The 23,128-nt window shown below is 46.9% G+C and overlaps 2 protein-coding genes and 1 long non-coding RNA gene across 4 annotated transcripts; all 3 read right to left on the bottom strand.

Annotated features, from left to right (window-relative positions):
• Positions 1–5,687: 5,687 nt before the first annotated feature.
• LOC141005402 (H-2 class II histocompatibility antigen, E-S beta chain-like) lies at positions 5,688–9,949 on the bottom strand. 2 transcript variants are annotated; one of them, XR_012179857.1, is made up of 7 exons: positions 9,841–9,949; positions 9,192–9,464; positions 7,455–7,668; positions 7,031–7,098; positions 6,662–6,775; positions 5,931–6,133; positions 5,688–5,851 (listed from the first exon to the last, which is right to left on the bottom strand). XR_012179857.1 is itself a non-coding variant. In XM_073477247.1 (6 exons), the coding sequence occupies exons 1-6, from the start codon at positions 9,893–9,895 to the stop codon at positions 6,108–6,110; spliced, it is 750 nt and encodes a 249-aa protein (XP_073333348.1). In that variant the 5' UTR covers positions 9,896–9,949; the 3' UTR covers positions 5,688–6,107. The 2 variants fall into 2 exon arrangements, 1 of the variants encoding a protein (XP_073333348.1); XM_073477247.1 differs by having other exon boundaries at positions 5,688–6,133.
• Positions 9,950–13,209: 3,260 nt separating this feature from the next.
• Positions 13,210–18,192, bottom strand: LOC141004592 (H-2 class II histocompatibility antigen, A-U alpha chain-like). Its single transcript, XM_073476170.1, has 4 exons — positions 17,758–18,192; positions 16,988–17,233; positions 15,929–16,213; positions 13,210–14,288 (listed from the first exon to the last, which is right to left on the bottom strand). The coding sequence occupies exons 1-4, from the start codon at positions 17,828–17,830 to the stop codon at positions 14,167–14,169; spliced, it is 726 nt and encodes a 241-aa protein (XP_073332271.1). The 5' UTR covers positions 17,831–18,192; the 3' UTR covers positions 13,210–14,166.
• On the bottom strand, positions 14,326–14,989 carry LOC141004593 (uncharacterized). The gene is made up of 3 exons (XR_012179831.1): positions 14,723–14,989; positions 14,448–14,664; positions 14,326–14,389 (listed from the first exon to the last, which is right to left on the bottom strand). It is a non-coding gene; the product is annotated as an uncharacterized lncRNA (long non-coding RNA).
• Positions 18,193–23,128: the final 4,936 nt, after the last annotated feature.

Genomic DNA, 23,128 nt, shown 5'->3' with positions numbered 1-23,128 from the left:
AAATTCGTGCCTTTTTGACTGCATTATTGTAGGTTTTGAGTTGTTGACGTAAAATTTCGTAGTGAACCGTCAATTTACTTTTTCTCCATCTTCTCTCAGCACTCCTGCATTTTCTTTTCAGTTCATTGATTTCATTGTTTTTTCTCCACGGGGGTGTAGGTTTTCTTTTTATTGTTTTAGTTAAAAGTGGAGCTACTGAGTCCAGAAGTGACTTCAGTCTACTGTTAAAATTATCAACGATAAAATCACAAGGTGCAGGTAAAATTTCAGCAGGAGTGCTCTGTAAAATCTCCATAAAATTTGCAGCCACTTCAGAAGTTAGATAGTGCCTCCTCACTGTTCTCACCGGGCCTCCTCTTGGTTAAAACTGGTGATGTTAAAAAATACACAGTAGTGGTCAGACACAGCCAGGTCGACAACAGAGGACACACCGATGGACAGGCCATGGGTTATGACCAGGTCCAGGGTGTGTCCTCTGTTGTGAGTTGGCTGCGTGATGTGCTGCTTCAAATCAAGACAATTTAAAAGATTTAAAAACTCTCTGGATATCGGATCCGAGGTAACATCAACATGTAGATTAAAATCACCAGTTATTAAAATCCTGCTATAAGAGGTGTGAATGATTGATAAAAGTTCAGAAAATTCACTGATAAAAGAACTAGAGTGGTGGGGTGGTCTATATACAGTAATGCAGAGAATCGGAGGGCTGCTAAAAGTAAAGGCATGGTGCTCAAATGACATGTAACTGTTAAAAAACACTCCATTTGAGGTCAGTGAGTTATATATGATGGATGCCGTCCCGCCTCCTCTTCTACCCTCTCTAATAGAAAATAAAAAATTTAATTTGGTGGGGAAGCCTCGGTGAGAACAGCAGGTGCGTCAGTGCCAAGCCATGTCTCAGTTAGAAGAAGACAGTCTAACTTATTTTCTAAAATCACATCATTCATTAAAAAAGTTCTATTTAAAAGAGAGCGAACATTAAAAAGTGCTATGTTGATGGTGACGGGTGGCTTGTTGACTGGAGAGGTGGATTGTTCTGTGAGCGGTCTAAGGATATGAAAGTTCACAGAGTGGGTATGGCAGTGTCTGATGTGCTGATGGAGTGTAATGATTACGGGAATGGGTGAAGTGTTGGTGTGAGAATGAGGTCCAAGTCCGGTGTTGTGTATATGGTGGTCAGAGGTGGAACTGAATGGATAGGAGCAAGGACCTGGGGGACATCAATCGGTGGTGGACAGAGCAGCTGGTGCGGGTTTGGGGAGATTGGCATGTTGTACGCCGTGTGCCAGGTTGGCTGACAGCACGCGGGCACCTGCTCTGTTCAGGTGAAGCCCGTCTGGCCCAAAGAGATGTCGCCTCTCCCAGAACATGTCAAAGTTATTGACGAAACCAACATGGTGTGAGCTGCAGGCAGAGGAGAGCCAGGTGTTGAGGCTGAGCAGCCTGCTGAAGCTGCCTATCCCTCTGCCGCAAGTGGGGGTGGGGCCGGAGATAAAACAGCCACCTGGGACTGTGAGGCGGTGTTAAAAAGGTGGGAGAAGTCTCGCTTTAAAAGTTCGGACTGTTGCCTGGCGATGTCGTTTGTACCTGCGTGGATGATAATCCTTTTTGCCTGCGGATGCGAGCTCAGGATGTCAGGTATTTTCCCCGTTATGTCCGTAACGGTGGCTCCGGGAAACGACATGGTGAACGCCACCCTCATGCGGACGTGCCTCACAATTGAGTCCCCAATGACCAGGGTTGTGGGAGCGTCCGCTCAGTCTTCAGGGGAGCAAGCCAGCTCAGCCACCCCGCCACCCACACCAGGGCCCCGGGTGTGATCCCTCGCCTGGTGGGGAGAACGGGAGGAGTGCCAGCGCACCGCGTCCCTGACGACCCGCTTGCGCTGGGATGAGGAGCGGGACGGCGGAGGCGGACGGCCCCGTGTTGGACACCCACCTGCTGGAGGGCAGCTAGCCGTGAGTGGAGGGAAGGCTGGTGTCTGTCAATGGGTGCATGGTGTCTGTGGCCGCAGGAACAGGTGGTGTCTCCTGGTGCGGGTCCCAGGCCGCCGGCTTCTCGCTCACGGACAGAGCCGCGTACTTGTTGGAGAGCTGTAGGCTCGGGGGAGAAGGAGCCCCGCCATGAATCCCGCTCGGGGCCCTCTTCCGCCCACGGTGACCACTTCGGTCCAGGGGGTCCCCCTATTTGGAGCAGGCGGGCCGCCGACCGGAGGAGGACGGCTCCCAGAGAACTGTGTGCCCGAGTGCAGAGGTGGTGTTCTGTGGTGCTAACTCACCGGCCCGTGAGGTCTCCAGGAACCTGAGGGACCTGAGGGTGATCAGCAGGGAATCCTTCCTCTGCAGCTCGTTCGACATCCGTTCAATGTCCTCGAGAAGGTCAGCGATCTTTTTGAATGCCTTATTTAGCATTTGTTCCATCTCTCCAGGTGAGTCGGCAACGTCCAGTGTTGACATGGCAGCTCACCGGGCCTTTCTTTAAAAACTTAAGATCCAAATGTCCGATGACTAAAAAACTCTCTCTTGGGCTCTTGGTAAACAGCGTTTTGCATCACGTGCATCTGCGCAATATCATAGCCCATGATTTCCGAAAATATACTATGTCAACTAGTGATATCAGCACAAGAACTGTTGAGGAATATTTAGACAATTGTTTTTGTCATGTTATAATGATTGACAGACGCTATGATTTCGCTCTGCGCGTGTCCTCGCACAGGAGCTCAGCTTCGTGGCTGAGACACGAACTAGGGGATGCTGCCGTTGCGGGCGGGTGCGTCTGCAGTTATAAAACGATTATTAGACTGAAACATTGAAATATGCCAATTCTGACATGATCATATACTTAAAACGGACGGAGCAACCTAACGCAGACAAGTCAGCTACCGTTTTTAGGTGATATGCCATGTTTGTAGTCGAGCTGTGATATACAAACTGTTGTTTGCAAACTTTGCATTCGACTTTTTTTTCCATTTTCTATTTTTATAAAATGCTGCCACACTGCTGATGTCTTTGACATGGTGGAGGAGGAATGACTGTAAATGAAACGCTTAAAAATAAATAAATACTTAACAAACCAGCGGACCGAGGCCTTCTAGTAGTTCTTCAATCTGTTGTCTGTAGCGGGTTGGGCTAATCCAAGGTAGTGAAAACAAGGGGGGTGCTCTGAAGACACACGGTTACCTGCTCTGAAAACACCCCCATTAGCACTTGGTACTTTCCTCCTGATGAAGTCAAATATGCCGTGTGCAGGACACACAGCGTTGGGATGGAGAGGACCCGCTGCGTGTTGCCGCCATAGCAGCATGTAATTAACACGCCAAAAATCGACCAATCAGAATTTTGGTCGAGCCAGAAGGTATGGACCAATAAATCGACCAGTCGACTAGGAGATTACAGCCCTATTGGTCTGAGCGCAGCAGGTGTTGAACATCCCCCCGTCTCTACCAAACAACAACATGAGAACATTACTGGATGTTTCCTGTCTGACTGGCAGCTGGAACAACCAGTCAGTCTGCAGCTTCATGTGATGAGGGACTGCAGGTGTGGACCTGAAGGTGACAGGCCACCTCACCTGGCCCCGCCCAGACTGGACTGAACCACTACAGGGGGTGGACTTCACATTAAACCTGATCCTGATGTAGCACCGGTATTAAATCTGTGCTAACTGAGACCTAGGTTCTAAGGAGTAATAGAGAATAAAACAATCTGACAATTTTATTTCAGTACAAACACACAAAAATATCACAGTTACTGTGACTGAAAAATATCCCCAAATAAAATAGAGCTCCCTTTACTTTGTCTCTGAATCCAGTTCCTTTCGTTCAGTTCTTGTGGTACTGGCACTGTTCTTGTGTTGTTGGTCTTGTGTTTCTAACGTACACTACCCGGGTAGGTGTTAGTGTATGTGTTCATGTGCTTATCTGGGAAACCCTGTTGCGTCCCAGGACGATCTGACGGTGAGGACCCTGTGGTAGCTGGCCAGTCAGAGTTCTTCTGGTGGGCTCGGCCCGCCATCAATCTCAAACTTCTCAGTGGATCCGGGGTCACCAAAAACCAGTCTACACATATTGTGCAGAACAACAAATCAAATTACTTTATCATCTCCAATAAAAATGATATCATCATAAATGAAATAATATCAGATTCAATCAAATCAAGATTTCTTCACTTAACTTTTTAACTTATAGAGATAATCTCCCCATGAATTTACTAGTTTTTAACAGTGTTCTTATCCAAACTATTATTTATCAGATTTTTAACAGTATTTAGATTGAATGAATTTCCTCACATCCACATTCACAATGAAATTACAGCATTTTTAAATAACACAGTAACATGTTTTTAACCTTTACACATTTTTAACAGTGCTTTCACACGAAATGATGAACTTATAAACACAATATAGCGACACAATACTCAGTAATATTCAGCATGTATAACTTCCAAAATACTCCAACTGGTTTTAACTCACATTCCTGCTAAATGACACTAATGTGACCAGTCAGCTGATGGTTCATCCGACAGCTACACACAACTAACGCCGTCACTCACCGGAGTTCTCAGGGCAACAATCATCCTGATCCGCCAGTGAGCGAACATAACATTGTGATTTTATTCTTGCTGTTGTGTTGTGTTGTGTTTTAAGAGTGTGAAACTGTGTTATTGTTGTTTGAAAGGCTGCTTGTGTGCTGATGTTTTTATATTTGTATGTGCTTGTCTGTGTTAGATTCATGTTATTTGTTCCTGCCCAGGGACTACAGATGAAATTTAGCTAGTAGCCAATTCTGGTACAGCTGAGAGCCGTGCACTGTCCCTGTTAAATAAACAAACAAATAAATAAATAAATAAATAAAGTGAGTTTTAATAAACCTTCATCAGGATGAAGACGCCCCCTCCACTAGAGGGCAGCATCACACTGAGTGGACATGAACACAGACGAGTCAGTCTGACCTGTGAGCACTTTAACATCTGTGACGTCTTTAAAACTGTATGAACACATGAAACATACACAGCTGTCTCAGCCTGCGTCCTCCTCACTGTCTCATCCTTTATCAGCGTCTTTGTGTCTGCTTGTCCCTGTGGACCGACGGTTGAGTCCTTCAGCTCTCACACAGACGGACACAAAGATGTCAGACACGCTGTCAACACTTTGTTCTGACTGAGGATCAACAGTGTTTTATTTTAATGAAGATTTAATTCATATTGTTTCATTAAAAACAAAGTAAAAGTGTCCCAGCAGGCAGAACTGACCTTCTGGTGCAGGACGTCCTCTGGAGACGACCGTCAGGATGAAGAGTTTCTGACGTCGTCTTCATTTAAACATTTTGTCTCACACTTTTTAATAAATCACTTTTCGTTCTGTCCTTCGTGCTGTCACTGCTGAGGACATTTCATCTGATGGATCCTACACACACAGCTGCTGCCTCACTCTCTCCACACCCACCAGACTCCATTCACAAAAACACTGATTTAACACTGTTCGTTGAATCTGGACAGAACCAGAGTGAAGCGTGTTGTGTGACGGTCCTGCTGCTCCGACCGGCACCAGCTCTGCTTTGGACCAGAGTCCAGTCTGAGAGCAGATGATTTATAGACGCTGCTGTAAACCAGTGTTTGTATCACTCAGCTTCATGTGGAGACACGTGATACTTCCTGTCTGTGAACATGTGATCAATAACTCCACAGAGATCAGAGACTTTCTTTTGTTTATTGATCAGAAAACTTGAGTAGAAACAGAGAAACCCAACAATCACCATCAACCAGCCCCACATGATTCCAGCAGGTTATATCTGACTGAGACAGCACAGCGAATGGGCCACAGGCCGGGAGAGGAAGCACGGTCCAGACTAGACCTGGTCCAGGACTGTCACAGTCCTCACAGACCAACAGTGCAGAGGACACAGACGGGACAGTCCTGGACCAGGTGTAGACCGGCTCAGGATCAGAGGACACATCATCAGAGAAGCAGGTGTTCAGCCGCTCCAGCAGGGGGCAGCACTGACAGCACATGGAGCTGCTTCAGGACCAGGACCAGGACCAGGACCAAGACCAGGATCAGGACCAGGACCAGGACCAGGACCAGGACCAGGATCAAGACCAGGATCAGGATCAGTTACTGGGGACCAGAATCCTTCCTGGATTCAAGAAAAGAAGAGACGATATGATCAACCTCAGATACACCACGACATTAAAACTGGTCTGTGAACTGGTTTTAAACTGGTTTGAGGTGTGAACTGGTTTGAGGTGTGTGAACTGGTTTGAGGTGTGTGTACTGGTTTGAGGTGTGTGAACTGGTTTGAGCTGTGAACTGGTTTGAGCTGTGAACTGGTTTGAGGTGTGTGAACTGGTTTGAGGTGTGTGTACTGGTTTGAGGTGTGTGAACTGGTTTGAGGTGTGAACTGGTTTGAGGTGTGTGAACTGGTTTGAGGTGTGAACTGGTTTGAGGTGTGTGAACTGGTCTGAGGTGTGTGAACTGGTTTGAGGTGTGAACTGGTTTGAGGGTGTGAACTGGTTTGAGGTGTGAACTGGTTTGAGGGTGTGAACTGGTTTGAGGTGTGTGAACTGGTTTGAGGTGTGTGAACTGGTCTGCGGTGTGAACTGGTTTGAGGTGTGTGAACTGGTTTGAGGTGTGAACTGGTTTGAGGTGTGGGTACTGGTCTGACCTCGGGCCTTGGTCTTGTAGTAGATGAATCCAGCCAGAGATAAGATCAGACCCAGGATCAGTCCAGACGCTCCGATGGCGATCTTGTTTCTGTCAGACTCAGGCATGGACGGGTCTGAGAGACAGACAGGTAGAGAGACAGGTTAGGGACATACACAGGTGAGAGACAGACAGGTGAGAGACATACAGGTGAGAGACAGACAGGTAGAGAGACAGGTTAGGGACATACACAGGTGAGAGACAGACAGGTAGAGACAGACAAACAGGTGACAGACAGACAGGTGAGCAGACAGACAGACAGACAGGTGAGAGACAGACAGACAGACAGACAGGTGAGAGACAGACAGGTGAGAGACAGACAGGTCCTTACCCCAGTCAGTAACCAGAGGTTCTTTCAGGCTGGCGTGCTCCACCACACAGGAGATCTTCTCTCCAGACCTTCAACACAAACCAACACATCAGTACACACTCTGACTGGAACTGGACCTGACTGGACCTGAACCTGACTGGCTCTGACCGGACCTGGACCTGACTGGACCTGGACCTGACTGGATCTGACTGGACCTGACTGGATCTGACTGGATCTGAACCTGACTGGACCTGGACCTGACTGGATCTGACTGGACCTGACTGGATCTGACTGGATCTGACTGGACCTGACTGGACCTGACTGGACCTGAACCTGACTGGATCTGACTGGACCTGACTGGATCTGACTGGATCTGACTGGACCTGACTGGACCTGACTGGACCTGACTGGACTTGACTGGACCTGTACCTGGAGGTGGACTCACCTGGGCGTGTACTCCAGGTGAGAGTGGATCTGGTAGAACCAATCACCGTCTGCCAGCTCATCAGTGGAAGTGACATCAGAGGTGACTTCCTGTCCGTCTCTGAACCAGCTCACTTTGATCAGTTTGGGGAAGAAGTCGAAGACGCTGCAGACCAACATGGACTGATGTTTACCAGCAGAGGGCGTCACAGACTGTAGTCTGACGTACGGCTTAGCTGCAACACAGTGACATCATCAATATTATCAGTGACATCATCAATATTATCAGTGACATCAACATTATCATCATCATCATCATCAATATTATTATCATTATTATCAGTGACATCATCATCATGATTATTATTATTATTATTATTATTATTATTATTATTAGTGTTGTTGTTGATCAGCAGTGGTGGTGAAAGTTTGTATTTCAGTGAATTTGCAGAAACTTTAATGAAACTAATTAATGAATTAATCATTATTATTATCATTGTTGTTGTTGTTGTTGTTGTCATCATCATGTGGTGGACTCAGTGTGTTAGGACTCTGTGAATTTACAGAACAGTCAGTAAACTAGTTGAACTCTGAGCTTCGTGTTGATCAGCGGCTGCAGTAGCAGAGTTTGAGCAGCAGGTGGAGACAGAGAACAGCTTGAGTTCAGTAACAGTGACGTTTAAACATCATCAATTATTATAAAAACAAGTCATTGATCAGATTTTCATATTTTCAGTCTCAGCTGTTTAAATCTGACAGAAAACATCAGCTCATGTTAAAACACTGAAGATCAAATCTGTCATGTTTAACTTCAATCAATAAGTTCATCAGTGTTCTCTGTTCAGTCAGTGTGTTGATGGATCAATAAGTATGATCAGTGTTCACTGTTCAGTCAGTGTGTTGATGGATCAATAAGTTCATCAGTGTTCACTGTTCAGTCAGTGTGTTGATGGATCAATAAGTTCATCAGTGTTCTCTGTTCAGTCAGTGTGTTGATGGATCAATAAGTATGATCAGTGTTCTCTGTTCAGTCAGTGTGTTGATGGATCAATAAGTATGATCAGTGTTCTCTGTTCAGTCAGTGTGTTGATGGATCAATAAGTTCATCAGTGTTCTCTGTTCAGTCAGTGTGTTGATGGATCAATAAGTATGATCAGTGTTCTCTGTTCAGTCAGTGTGTTGATGGATCAATAAGTATGATCAGTGTTCTCTGTTCAGTCAGTGTGTTGATGGATCAATAAGTATGATCAGTGTTCTCTGTTCAGTCAGTGTGTTGATGGATCAATAAGTTCATCAGTGTTCTCTGTTCAGTCAGTGTGTTGATGGATCAATAAGTTCATCAGTGTTCTCTGTTCAGTCAGTGTGTTGATGGATCAATAAGTTCATCAGTGTTCTCTGTTCAGTCTGTGTGTTGATGGATCAATAAGTATGATCAGTGTTCTCTGTTCAGTCAGTGTGTTGATGGATCAATAAGTTCATCAGTGTTCTCTGTTCAGTCAGTGTGTTGATGGATCAATAAGTATGATCAGTGTTCTCTGTTCAGTCAGTGTGTTGATGGATCAATAAGTTCATCAGTGTTCTCTGTTCAGTCAGTGTGTTGATGGATCAATAAGTATGATCAGTGTTCTCTGTTCAGTCAGTGTGTTGATGGATCAATAAGTTCATCAGTGTTCTCTGTTCAGTCAGTGTGTTGATGGATCAATAAGTTAATCAATAAGATGATGATGTCATGTGTTGGATGTTACAAACACAAACTCACCTGACTGAGTCAGAACTCCACTGGAGAAAGAATCAATGTTGCTTTTGCACCATCTCTCCTTCTCAGCTCTCATCCTGCTCAGTTCTGAAGGATTATTGTTCCAGCTCTCTGCGTTCTTCACTCCGTGTTCAGTGTATCCAACATATTTCCCAACGCTGCTGCTGAACCTGATGTCCTCCAACTTGTTGTAGTAGTACGAGCGGATGAACTCGATGTCGTTCAGATCAGAGGAGTTAAACACACAACGGGACACCATCATTTCCCTGAATCCATCTGAAGACACAAAGAATCAGATTAAAGACAAATCTCTGAAACTGAAGCTTCATGTCTCACTTTGATCAGAGTGTATTGATGAGTGTATTGATGAGTGTATTGATCAGAGTGTATTGATCAGAGTGTATAGATCAGAGTGTATAGATCAGAGTGTATTGATCAGAGTGTATAGATCAGAGTGTATTGATCAGTGTGTATTGATCAGTGTGTATTGATCAGAGTGTATTGATCAGTGTGTATTGATCAGAGTGTATTGATCAGAGTGTATTGATCAGAGTGTATAGATCAGAGTGTATTGATCAGAGTGTATAGATCAGAGTGTATTGATCAGAGTGTATTGATCAGAGTGTATTGATGAGTGTATGCTGGTACTTACCTGCTGAGCAGAGGCTGATGAAGAGGAGGGAGAAGCTGAGAAAGGATGAAGCCATGTTCCTGTGATCACTTCACAAACACTGACACAGTCTGACTGAGAGCGGCTCTAAAAACACAGCACAGGGTCACATGACCTCATCATCAGCTGTTACCAGGCAGACTGCTCTCACTCAGGTCGCTCACTGACACCAACGTCTACACTGAAGGTTTGATCTGAGTCAGTGGACACAGCTGCTGCTCTGCAGCTGCCACTGACCTCCTCTGCTTCAGAACCTGAGGTACCAGACCAGCTGTGAGCCTCACTGACACGGTCCAGAACCCTGATGGAGCCAGAACACGTCATTACACACACACACACACACACACACACACAGCTGAAGGAAGGTAAAAGACCTGTTGACAGAAGCTGAAGTGTCACCAGTGAATGAAGGTGAAGTGTCACCAGTGAATGAAGGTGAAGTGTCACCAGTGAGTGAAGGTAAAGTGTCACCGGTGAATGAAGGTGAAGTGTCACCGGTGAATGAAGGTGAAGTGTCACCAGTGAATGAAGGTGAAGTGTCACCAGCGAATGAAGGTGAAGTGTCACCAGTGAGTGAAGGTGAAGTGTCACCAGTGAATGAAGTTGAAGTGTCACCAGTGAATGAAGGTGAAGTGTCACCAGTGAGTGAAGGTAAAGTGTCACCAGTGAATGAAGCTGAAGAGTCACCAGTGAATGAAGGTGAAGTGTCACCAGTGAGTGAAGGTAAAGTGTCACCAGTGAGTGAAGCTGAAGAGTCACCAGTGAATGAAGGTGAAGTGTCACCAGTGAGTGAAGGTGAAGTGTCACCAGTGAATGAAGCTGAAGAGTCACCAGTGAATGAAGGTGAAGTGTCACCAGTGAGTGAAGGTGAAGTGTCACCAGTGAATGAAGGTAAAGTGTCACCAGTGAATGAAGTTGAAGTGTCACCAGTGAATGAAGGTGAAGTGTCACCAGTGAATGAAGGTGAAGTGTCACCAGTGAATGAAGCTGAAGTGTCACCAGTGAATGAAGGTGAAGTGTCACCAGTGAATGAAGGTGAAGTGTCACCAGTGAATGAAGGTGAAGTGTCACCAGTGAATGAAGCTGAAGTTTTGATCTGAGTCAGTGGACGTAGCCAGTAGGTGATTTGTTAATTTTTAACAGGGGGGATGGCCCGATGGGAGCACCACCCTGCCCCGACACACCTATGTACACCTCCCAAAGGACATTGTTGATGCCTTAACCATAACTGTGGCATTTCTAATTCTACAACTCCATTTTATCCAGTTATCTTCCTTCTCTCCCTGCTACAACTGTCTTTTTATAACTATAAACTGATATGCACCGATATAAAAACCTTATATTTAAAAACTATAATGCAGATAAACATGCCTGGGCTAATATAAACTTGGTGTAATGACATAGTTTGTCCAGCAGAGCACGCTTCAACGGGGGATAAAACAGCTGGTGTCAGGAAATGTAACAGCTTCCTCACTAATGGTTGAACTATAAACCAGCACAAACATGACAATTACCAACAAGCCGCCATGTTCTGAACAGACACTGAAAACACTGACAGAAAGTAACATTTTAGTTTAAAAACAAGTAAACTTGTTGAGCTCCTCCTTTACACGAGAGACGCTGGGAATCCACCGGAAGCTGCTCTATGACGTCGCGTCTGCTACAGGTTTTGTTCCGCCCTCCGCATGACGTCATACCATGAATGTATGAAGAGAACCCAGCGGGAACGTTTCAGAACCGAGCCTTTTGTCTGCCCGATTTTGTTGACTTGCTCAGATGTTGTTGATCTGGTCATTTTTAGTTTTTATACAATCGGGAGTCTGCACAGTGTGTTTTATTTTGAAAATTGACCGGATGCTCTAAGTCGTTCCTGTGTCTCTGACTTCCTGCCGGCACGATCTGCTCCATGCAGCTTGTTGCGGCTTCCGTCAAAAATCGACCAGGCAGCTGGTTGAATCCGCTGTGCGCCGTCGATTGCGGCCGCTTGTGAATTGTAACACACTTTCTGCTGCTGGGGGATGGAGAGTGATGGCAGGTTAACAAGGGGGACGGCATCCCCCTCATCCCCCCTCAAATCGCCTACTGGGCGTAGCTGCTGCCACTGACCTCCTCTGCTTCAGAACCTGAGGTACCAGACCAGCTGTGAGCCTGACTGACACGGTCCAGAACCCTGATGGAGCCAGAACACGTCATTACACACACACACACACACACACACACACACACACACACACACACACACACACACAGCTGAAGGAAGGTAAAAGACACGTTGACAGAAGGTGAAGTGTCACCGGTGAATGAAGGTGAAGAGCTCTGGAGCCTGAACAGAGACAGAGAACAAAGACATCAGAAACAATATGTGACAATGAAAACAGAACATGAAGTTTATAGTAGAAGTACTGAAACAAATAACATAGAAAAAATAAACACAGACATTAACAATGATTTCATTTTGATATTTTCTGTATTTGATGTTATTTAATAACAGCGTTCACATTCTTCCTTCATGTCTGTTTTCAGTGTGTAAATCACAGACTCCTCTCCATCAGAACACTGACCCAAAGTTCACATCATAACAATCACTGCAAACAGACATGAAGGAAGAATCTGAACACTGTTACTAAATAACATCAAATACAGAAAATATCAAAATCACATAAAATCATTTTTGATGTCTGTTTAACTTTTTCAGGTTCTGTTTTCATTGACACATCTGATGATCTCTGTCCCTGTTCAGGCTCCAGAACCCTTCAGAACTCTGTTCTACCCCGGAGAGAGCTGACTCATCTTCTGACCTCTCATTAATCATTAATCATTGATCATAAAGTTCCTCTGAGTGCAGCTGTTAAAGGTTCCTCCAGGAACAACCAACATGAGGAAGGTTCCTTGTTCCTTGTTCTTAAAGGAGCCAAAGCTTCTCATGAAGCTCCAGCAGAGAGAACCTGTGATCTCCTACATGAAGACTAATGAACACGAGTGAGTCTTTAACTCAGGTTTGGTTTTAGATGAATTCAGTAACCACTGGTTCTGATTGGTTCCTCTGACTGTGTTCTGGTCCAGTCCGGTGACTGTAGCTTCAGAGCTGAGTAGCAGAGTCTTGTATTCAGACTGGAGGTCAGAACAGAAGTCTGTCTGATGGTTTCATGGTCCAGGAGAGGTTCAAACATCGAACACATGAAGACTGACTGAGGAGAACGTCTCCAGCTCTTCTCTCTGAGCTTCTGTCTGACTCATCATGTTGAGATGTGACAACACGTCTTCAGTCAGTGAGTGTGTGTGTGACATGATGACAGCAGAGTCGATGTGTGAACACCAGTGGATCATTAAAAACAGGACACGGACCAGATGAAGAGTCAATGTTTTATTCCAGAGGTGGACACTGAAGGTCAAGTGAAGACTTACATTTATTCAAACTGTTGTAACTTTATTCACACAGAAACCCTCCTGAGACCAACTGTTAGCTAACACACTGTTTCACTGAGTCAGAGCAAAGATCACAGCTGTGATGTTCAACACGTCTGCAGAAACATTCAGAGAAGAGAATAACTCATGAAGAACATCTGGGGACTTTTCACTGGACCAGTTCACAGATGTTTAATCACTGGTGTTGTTCAGAGTGAACGCAGAGATCAGATCAGTGATGGAGGATTAAATCTACAGTCAGTCCATCAGGCCCGGTGCTACAACTGGTCTCCTTTAGACTGGTCCTGACTGCTGAGCCGGTCTGAGTTAGGACCAGTCTACAGAATGGACTCTGAGCCTGGTGGACCAACAGAACTTAAGTCCAGTCTGAACTTCAGCCGGTTTCAGTGACAAGAAGGAAGCTCAGCTGGTGAAAATAAATCTGCTCCTGTGATTCATGAGTCACATCACGACCACGAGGCTGATGATCAGCTGTATGAGTGACAGCAGGTTTCACACATCAGTCATGAAGGTGTTTAAATAAAAGGGGCGGAGTCAGCAGACACCTGTGCTCTGTAGTCTGGAGGCTCAGCACCAACACACTTCACTTTGTTTCACCATCGTCAGCATCCTGTCAACACGAATCACTTCTGATCTCCACCACATCAACATCTTTATGACTCATGTCACTGTCGTCCACAGGGGGCGGCAGAGTCAACACACACTGACAGGTCCACATCTGGATTAACACGTTATAACATCTGTAAATCATAAAAGCTTCAAGAGATTTCAGTGACAGCAGTTCAGCAGGAATCAGATCAACACAGTGTTCAGGATTTTATTGAGACAAGATGAAGGAAAGTTATTAAAGAGAAGAGAAGTGACATCATCAGCCCCGACCAATCATCTGCACTCGTTCCCTTTGATGAGGAAGAAGGTTCCAGCAGCCACACCGAGCAGACCCACAGTCAGACCCAGTCCACAGAACACTGCAGGTCCAACACTGGGCAGAGTCTTCTCCACATCTGGAGACAGAGACACAGAGACATTAACACTGCTGCTGCTTCACCTCCACATCTGGAGACAGACACACAGAGACATTAACACACTGCTGCTGCTGCTTCACCTCCACATCTGGAGACAGACACACACAGAGAGACATTAACACACTGCTGCTGCTTCACCTCCACATCTGGAGACAGAGACACAGAGACATTAACACACTGCTGCTGCTTCACCTCCACATCTGGAGACAGAGACACAGAGACATTAACACTGCTGCTGCTTCACCTCCACATCTGGAGACAGAGACACAGAGACATTAACACACTGCTGCTGCTTCACCTCCACATCTGGAGACAGAGACACAGAGACATTAACACACTGCTGCTGCTGCTTCACCTCCACATCTGGAGACAGAGACACACAGAGAGACATTAACACACTGCTGCTGCTTCACCTCCACATCTGGAGACAGAGACACAGAGACATTAACACACTGCTGCTGCTTCACCTCCACATCTGGAGACAGAGACACAGAGACATTAACACTGCTGCTGCTTCACCTCCACATCTGGAGACAGAGACACAGAGACATTAACACACTGCTGCTGCTTCACCTCCACATCTGGAGACAGAGACACAGAGACATTAACACACTGCTGCTGCTGCTTCACCTCCACATCTGGAGACAGAGACACACAGAGACATTAACACACTGCTGCTGCTTCACCTCCACATCTGGAGACAGAGACACAGAGACATTAACACACTGCTGCTGCTTCACCTCCACATCTGGAGACAGACACACAGAGACATTAACACACTGCTGCTGCTTCACCTCCACATCTGGAGACAGAGACACACAGAGACATTAACACACTGCTGCTGCTTCACCTCCACATCTGGAGACAGAGACACACAGAGACATTAACACACTGCTGCTGCTTCACCTCCACATCTGGAGGCAGAGACACAGAGACATTAACACACTGCTGCTGCTTCACCTCCACATCTGGAGACAGAGACACACAGAGACATTAACACACTGCTGCTGCTTCACCTCCACATCTGGAGGCAGAGACACAGAGACATTAACACACTGCTGCTGCTTCACCTCCACATCTGGAGACAGAGACACACAGAGACATTAACACACTGCTGCTGCTTCACCTCCACATCTGGAGACAGACACACACAGAGACATTAACACACTGCTGCTGCTTCACCTCCACATCTGGAGACAGACACACAGAGACATTAACACACTGCTGCTGCTTCACCTCCACATCTGGAGACAGACACACACAGAGACATTAACACACTGCTGCTGCTGCTTCACCTCCACATCTGGAGACAGACACACAGAGACATTAACACACTGCTGCTGCTTCACCTCCACATCTGGAGACAGACACACACAGAGACATTAACACACTGCTGCTGCTTCACCTCCACATCTGGAGACAGACACACACAGAGACATTAACACACTGCTGCTGCTTCACCTCCACATCTGGAGACAGGCACACAGAGACATTAACACACTGCTGTGTTGTCGTCAGTTTAAATAAAGTTTGTATCGTCGTCAGTGTAAATAAAGTTTGTATTGTCGTCAGTGTAAATAAAGTTTGTATCGTCGTCAGTGTAAATAAAGTTTTCTCACCCCAGATCCTGGTCTGTGGTTCCTTCAGGGCTGGATGTGTCACTGAACAGCTGTACATGTCTCCTTGTTGGGGGGTGAAGTCCAGTCTGGAGAACTGGTTGAAGGTTCCGTCTTTGTTGAGGTAAGGAACGTTGACGCTGGTTCCTTCAGTCACGTTCTCTCCGTTCTTCGTCCAGGAGAACTTCACAGGAGCAGGAAAGAAACCAGTCACATGACAGATCAGGACGTTCTTCACCTCCAGCTCCACGTCGTCTCTGGGGTAGATCATCGGACTGGAGGGAGCATCTGAACACACACACACAGATTAATATTATTATTATATACTCACATATTAATATTCATTATTTCATTTAATGTTCCCTGAAGTGTGAAATGTAGCATCATCATCTTCAGAGGAACTCAGTGTCATATCTAAACGTTCATGTGACTAATGATGAACACATGAGGACTCTACAGACTTGGTCCTGGTCTTGTGTCCACATTGTGACCTCTGCCTCTGTATCTTCTCTGACACTGAGGATTCAAACCACCTGCTTCATCCTCAACATCAGAACATTCAGTTCAACATGTGGACAGAAGGTTTGGTCTGGAGCATCACAACTACGCCTCCTGGCAGCCATTTTACTTTCTGTCATAACTGAACGATGTATTTTCATCATATCTGCTGAACCAACAGGACGACACAGAGAAGATGTCTCCTGATGTTCACATGTTCAGGTGAATCCAGTGAGACTGAGACACACCAGAGACCATGGTGCTGACAGTGTGTGTGTGTGTGTGTGTGTGTGTGTGTGTGTGTGTGTGTGTGTGTGTGTGTGTGTTGCTGTGCTGATCACAAACCTGTCTCAGTGTCTCAGTGTCTCAGTGACTGTGTGATTAATAACTCATAAACAGACCTGAGGCCACAGAATAAAGTGATGTAGAGAAGTTAACTGAGGACTGAACTGACAGAAATACACTTACAGGACTGTTACAGACTCATGATGTCCACTGTCTTACATCACACATCAAACAGCCGAGGACACGTTAAAGACACAAGGGACATGTGTTTGTCTCTACCTGACTCCAGGGGGAGGTCCTTGTAGGCTTCACGATCTACATCCAGGTTCCCTCTGCAGATCTGTAGATTAGCCTCAGCTCGTTGATAAGTTCCTTCCACAAAGCGAAACCCTACAAAGTCAGGCTGAGGATAGACTCCTTTCTTGTTCTTGAAGTCTGCGTAGTACAACTCATCACCATCCAGACCGACCATGTACTCTCCATCAGAGGCTGAACAGCCAAGGATATATATTTCATCATGAAGAACTGAAAACAGAAACACAAGCTGCTGTTTACCTGTCTGTCTCTGTGTGTGTGTGTCTGTGTCTGTCTGTGTGTGTGTGTGTGTGTGTCTGTGTCTGTCTGTGTGTGTGTCTGTCTGTGTGTCTGTCTGTGTGTGTGTGTGTGTCTGTCTGTGTGTGTGTGTGTGTCTGTCTGTGTGTCTGTCTGTGTGTCTGTGTGTGTGTGTCTGTCTGTCTGTGTGTGTGTGTGTGTGTGTGTGTGTGTGTCTGTCTGTCTGTGTGTCTGTCTGTGTGTCTGTGTGTGTGTGTCTGTCTGTCTGTGTGTTTGTGTGTGTCTGTCTGTGTGTGTGTGTGTGTGTGTGTCTGTCTGTGTGTTTGTGTGTGTGTGTGTGTGTCTGTCTGTCTGTCTGTGTGTGTGTGTGTGTGTGTGTGTCTGTCTGTGTGTTTGTGTGTGTGTGTGTGTGTGTGTCTGTGTGTGTGTGTCTGTCTGTGTGTCTGTCTGTGTGTGTCTGTCTGTGTGTGTGTCTGTGTGAGTGTAAAGAAACTTACCGTCAGCTGAGACACCGAGGACACAGGAGAGGACGAGGACCATCATCTTCATCATCTTCATCATCTTCATCATCTTCAGCAGCAGCAGTTCTCTGTGGACCTGAACCAGCCTGTCCCTGTGAACCAGTCTGTCCCTGTGAACCAGTCTGTCCCTGTGAACCAGCCTGTCTCTGTGAACCAGTCTGTCCCTGTGAACCAGTCTGTCCCTGTGAACCAGCCTGTCTCTGTGAACCAGCCTGTCCCTGTGAACCAGTCTGTCCTGTGAACCAGTCTGTCCTGTGAACCAGCCTGTCCCTGTGAACCAGCCTGTCCTGTGAACCAGCCTGTCCCTGTGAACCAGCCTGTCCCTGTGAACCAGCCTGTCCTGTGAACCAGCCTGTCCCTGTGAACCAGCCTGTCCCTGTGAACCAGCCTGTCTCTGTGAGGAGGACTGACAGAAACTCAGCAGCAGCTGAGCTCTAACACACAGAACAGCCAATCAGAGAGCGTGATGTCATCAGTAACCAGGTAGAGACTCTCTGCTGCTGCTGGTCTCACATCACAGGTGAGACTGACCCAGAGTCTCATCAACTTCCTGTCTGTGTCTGTTAGTTTACAACATGACACATTAATGAGTCAGCAGAGGACAACAGGTCCGTCCAGGTGGACGTCAGAGCTGTCTCCTGTGTTTGACCTGATGTCTTCAGCTTTGTTATCAACAGAGACACAAAGTGTCCGTCAGGAGACACTTTTTATCTTCATGTCCAAACAAGTTGGGACAGTTTGAGCTCCAGTTTCCTCGTTCTCCGCTCAGCACCAGAACCGGTCCCACCACACGATGCCTTCAGGTGCCGACTGAAACCAGGAGTTCACCACGTTCACCTGTGACACTGAGGATCAGCTGTCACACTCAGTGAGTTTTCCTGCAGCACCTGAACGCAGCAGCAGCTCTGTGGAAAGCCCCGACGCTTCACTTTCACTTCCTGATCAGCAGCCAATCAGAGACAGAGCTGCTGACGAGTCATCAGTTAACAGGAAGAGCAGCAGAGAGAGGAGACGCTCAGACACCAGGAAGTGGGTCGGGCTTTGAGGCCGGTTCAAACTGTGTAGCTTCATCATCACATGACGCCCTGCGGCCCAAACAGACCGGTTCCCTTTAAGCTGACATGGTGAAAGAAGACATGACCCGTGTACTGAGACATGACCCGTGTACTGAGACGTGACCCGTGTACTGAGACATGACCCGTGTACTGAGACATGACCCGTTAACTGAGACATGACCCGTTACTGAGACATGACCCGTTACTGAGACATGACCCATGTACTGAGACATGACCCGTTACTGAGACATGACCCGTTACTGAGACATGACCCGTTACTGAGATATGACCCGTGTACTGAGACATGACCCATGTACTGAGACATGACCCGGTTACTGAGACATGACCCGTTAACTGAGACATGACCCGTTACTGAGACATGACCCGTTACTGAGACATGACCCGTTTACTGAGACATGACCTGTGTACTGAGACATGACCTGTTACTGAGACATGACCCGTTACTGAGACATGACCCGTAACTGAGACATGACCCGTTACTGAGACATGACCCGTGTACTGAGACATGACCTGTTACTGAGACATGACCCGTGTACTGAGACATGACCCGTTTACTGAGACATGACCTGTGTACTGAGACATGACCCGTTACTGAGACATGACCCGTTTACTGAGACATGACCTGTGTACTGAGACATGACCCGTTTACTGAGACATGACCCGAGTACTGAGACATGACCCGTGTACTGAGACATGTCCCGTTTACTGAGACATGACCCGAGTACTGAGACATGACCCGTTTACTGAGACATGACCCGAGTACTGAGACATGTCCCGTTTACTGAGACATGTCCCGTTTACTGAGACATGACCCGAGTACTGAGACATGACCCGTGTACTGAGACATGACCCGTTTACTGAGACATGACCCGTGTACTGAGACATGACCCGTGTACTGAGACATGTCCCGTTTACTGAGACATGACCCGTGTACTGAGACATGACCCGTTTACTGAGACATGACCCGAGTACTGAGACATGACCCGTTACTGAGACATGACCCATGTACTGAGACATGACCCGTTACTGAGACATGACCCATTACTGAGACATGACCCGTTAACTGAGACATGACCCATGTACTGAGACATGACCCGTTTACTGAGACATGACCCGAGTACTGAGACATGACCCGTTTACTGAGACATGACCCGAGTACTGAGACATGACCCGAGTACTGAGACATGTCCCGTTTACTGAGACATGACCCGAGTACTGAGACATGACCCGTTTACTGAGACATGACCCGAGTACTGAGACATGACCCGTTACTGAGACATGACCCATTACTGAGACATGACCCGTTAACTGAGACATGACCCGAGTACTGAGACATGACCCGTTAACTGAGACATGACCCGTTTACTGAGACATGACCCGAGTACTGAGACATGACCCGAGTACTGAGACATGTCCCGTTTACTGAGACATGACCCGAGTACTGAGACATGACCCGTTTACTGAGACATGACCCGAGTACTGAGACATGACCCGTTACTGAGACATGACCCATTACTGAGACATGACCCGTTAACTGAGACATGACCCGTTACTGAGACATGACCCGTTTACTGAGACATGACCCATTACTGAGACATGACCCGTTAACTGAGACATGACCCGTTACTGAGACATGTCCCGTTTACTGAGACATGACCCATTACTGAGACATGACCCGTTAACTGAGACATGACCCGTTACTGAGACATGACCCGTTTACTGAGACATGACCCATGTACTGAGACATGACCCATGTACTGAGACATGACCCATTACTGAGACATGACCCGTGTACTGAGACATGTCCCGTTTACTGAGACATGACCCATTACTGAGACATGACCCGTTACTGAGACATGACCCGTTACTGAGACATGACCCGTTACTGAGACATGACCCATGTACTGAGACATGACCCATTACTGAGACATGACCCGTTTACTGAGACATGACCCGTTACTGAGACATGACCCATGTACTGAGACATGACCCATTACTGAGACATGACCCGTTTACTGAGACATGACCCGTTACTGAGACATGACCCATGTACTGAGACATGACCCGTTACTGAGACATGACCCATGTACTGAGACATGACCCATTACTGAGACATGACCCGTTTACTGAGACATGACCCATTACTGAGACATGACCCGTTAACTGAGACATGACCCATGTACTGAGACATGACCCGTTACTGAGACATGACCCGTTACTGAGACATGACCCGTGTACTGAGACATGACCCGAGCACTGAGACATGACCCGTTTACTGAGACATGACCCGAGTACTGAGACATGACCCGTGTACTGAGACATGACCCGTTACTGAGACATGACCCGTTACTGAGACATGACCCGAGTACTGAGACATGACCCGTTACTGAGACATGACCCGTTACTGAGACATGACCCATGTACTGAGACATGACCCGAGTACTGAGACATGACCCGTTTACTGAGACATGACCCGTTACTGAGACATGACCCGTTACTGAGACATGACCCATGTACTGAGACATGACCCGAGTACTGAGACATGACCCGTTTACTGAGACATGACCCGAGTACTGAGACATGACCTGTGTACTGAGACATGACCCGAGTACTGAGACATGACCCGTGTACTGAGACATGACCCTTTACTGAGACATGACCTGTGTACTGAGACATGACCCGTGTACTGAGACATGACCCGAGTACTGAGACATGACCCGTGTACTGAGACATGACCCGTGTACTGAGACATGTCCCGTTTACTGAGACATGACCCGAGTACTGAGACATGACCCGTTTACTGAGACATGACCCAAGTACTGAGACATGACCCGTTTACTGAGACATAACCTGTGTACTGAGACATGACCCGTGTACTGAGACATGACCCGAGTACTGAGACATGACCCGGTTACTGAGACATGACCCGGTTACTGAGACATGACCCGTTTACTGAGACATGACCCGGTTACTGAGACATGACCCGTTTACTGAGACATGACCCGAGTACTGAGACATGACCCGTGTACTGAGACATGACCCGTTTACTGAGACATGACCTGTGTACTGAGACATGACCCGTGTACTGAGACATGACCCGAGTACTGAGACATGACCCATTTACTGAGACATGACCCGGTTACTGAGACATGACCCGTTTACTGAGACATGACCCGGTTACTGAGACATGACCCGTTTACTGAGACATGACCCATTCACTAAGACATGACCCGTTACTGAGACATGACCCGTTACTGAGACATGACCCATGTACTGAGACATGACCCGTTACTGAGACATGACCCATGTACTGAGACATGACCCGTTACTGAGACATGACCCATGTACTGAGACATGACCCGTTACTGAGACATGACCCGTTACTGAGACATGACCCATGTACTGAGACATGACCCGAGTACTGAGACATGACCCGTTTACTGAGACATGACCCGTTAACTGAGACATGACCCATGTACTGAGACATGACCCGAGTACTGAGACATGACCCGTTTACTGAGACATGACCCGTTACTGAGACATGACCCGAGTACTGAGACATGACCCCTTTACTGAGACATGACCCGTTACTGAGACATGACCCGTTACTGAGACATGACCCGAGTACTGAGACATGACCCGTTTACTGAGACATGACCCGAGTACTGAGACATGACCCGTGTACTGAGACATGACCCGAGTACTGAGACATGACCCGTGTACTGAGACATGACCCTTTACTGAGACATGACCCGGTTACTGAGACATGACCCGTTTACTGAGACATGACCCGAGTACTGAGACATGACCCGTTTACTGAGACATGACCTGTGTACTGAGACATGACCCGAGTACTGAGACATGACCCGGTTACTGAGACATGACCCGTTCACTGAGACATGACCCGTTTACTGAGACATGACCCGGTTACTGAGACATGACCCGTTTACTGAGACATGACCCGTTCACTGAGACATGACCCGTTCACTGAGACATGACCCGTTTACTGAGACATGACCCGTTACTGAGACATGACCCGTTTACTGAGACATGACCCGTGTACTGAGACATGACCCGTTACTGAGACATGACCCGGTTACTGAGACATGACCCGTTTACTGAGACATGACCCGTTACTGAGACATAACCCGTTTACTGAGACATGACCTGTTAACTGAGACATGACCCGTTTACTGAGACATGACCCGTTTACTGAGACATGACCCGGTTACGGTCAGAGTTTGATCCATTCGGTCCGATAACATTCAGAA

The sequence above is a fragment of the Pagrus major genome, chromosome 11, assembly GCF_040436345.1.
Source record: "Pagrus major chromosome 11, Pma_NU_1.0".
NCBI classification, from domain to species: Eukaryota; Metazoa; Chordata; class Actinopteri; order Spariformes; family Sparidae; genus Pagrus; species Pagrus major.
This window is presented reverse-complemented; position numbering and strand designations above follow the sequence as displayed.

Bases quoted from the DNA above. Each gene is read 5' to 3' on its own strand.
- LOC141005402 (XM_073477247.1), bottom strand. From the start codon at position 9,895: ATGGCTTCATCCTTTCTCAGCTTCTCCCTCCTCTTCATCAGCCTCTGC. The intron at 7,099-7,454 runs GTGAGTCCACCT...TTTGTGTTGAAG, and splicing joins CACCTGGAGTACACGCCCAG to GTCTGGAGAGAAGATCTCCT. The intron at 6,134-6,661 runs GTCAGACCAGTA...TCTTGAATCCAG, and splicing joins CTACAAGACCAAGGCCCGAG to GAAGGATTCTGGTCCCCAGT.
- LOC141004592 (XM_073476170.1), bottom strand. From the start codon at position 17,830: ATGATGAAGATGATGAAGATGATGAAGATGATGGTCCTCGTCCTCTCC. The intron at 17,234-17,757 runs GTAAGTTTCTTT...TTCTGTTTTCAG, and splicing joins CCTCGGTGTCTCAGCTGACG to TTCTTCATGATGAAATATAT. The intron at 16,214-16,987 runs GTAGAGACAAAC...GTGTGTGTTCAG, and splicing joins GGACCTCCCCCTGGAGTCAG to ATGCTCCCTCCAGTCCGATG.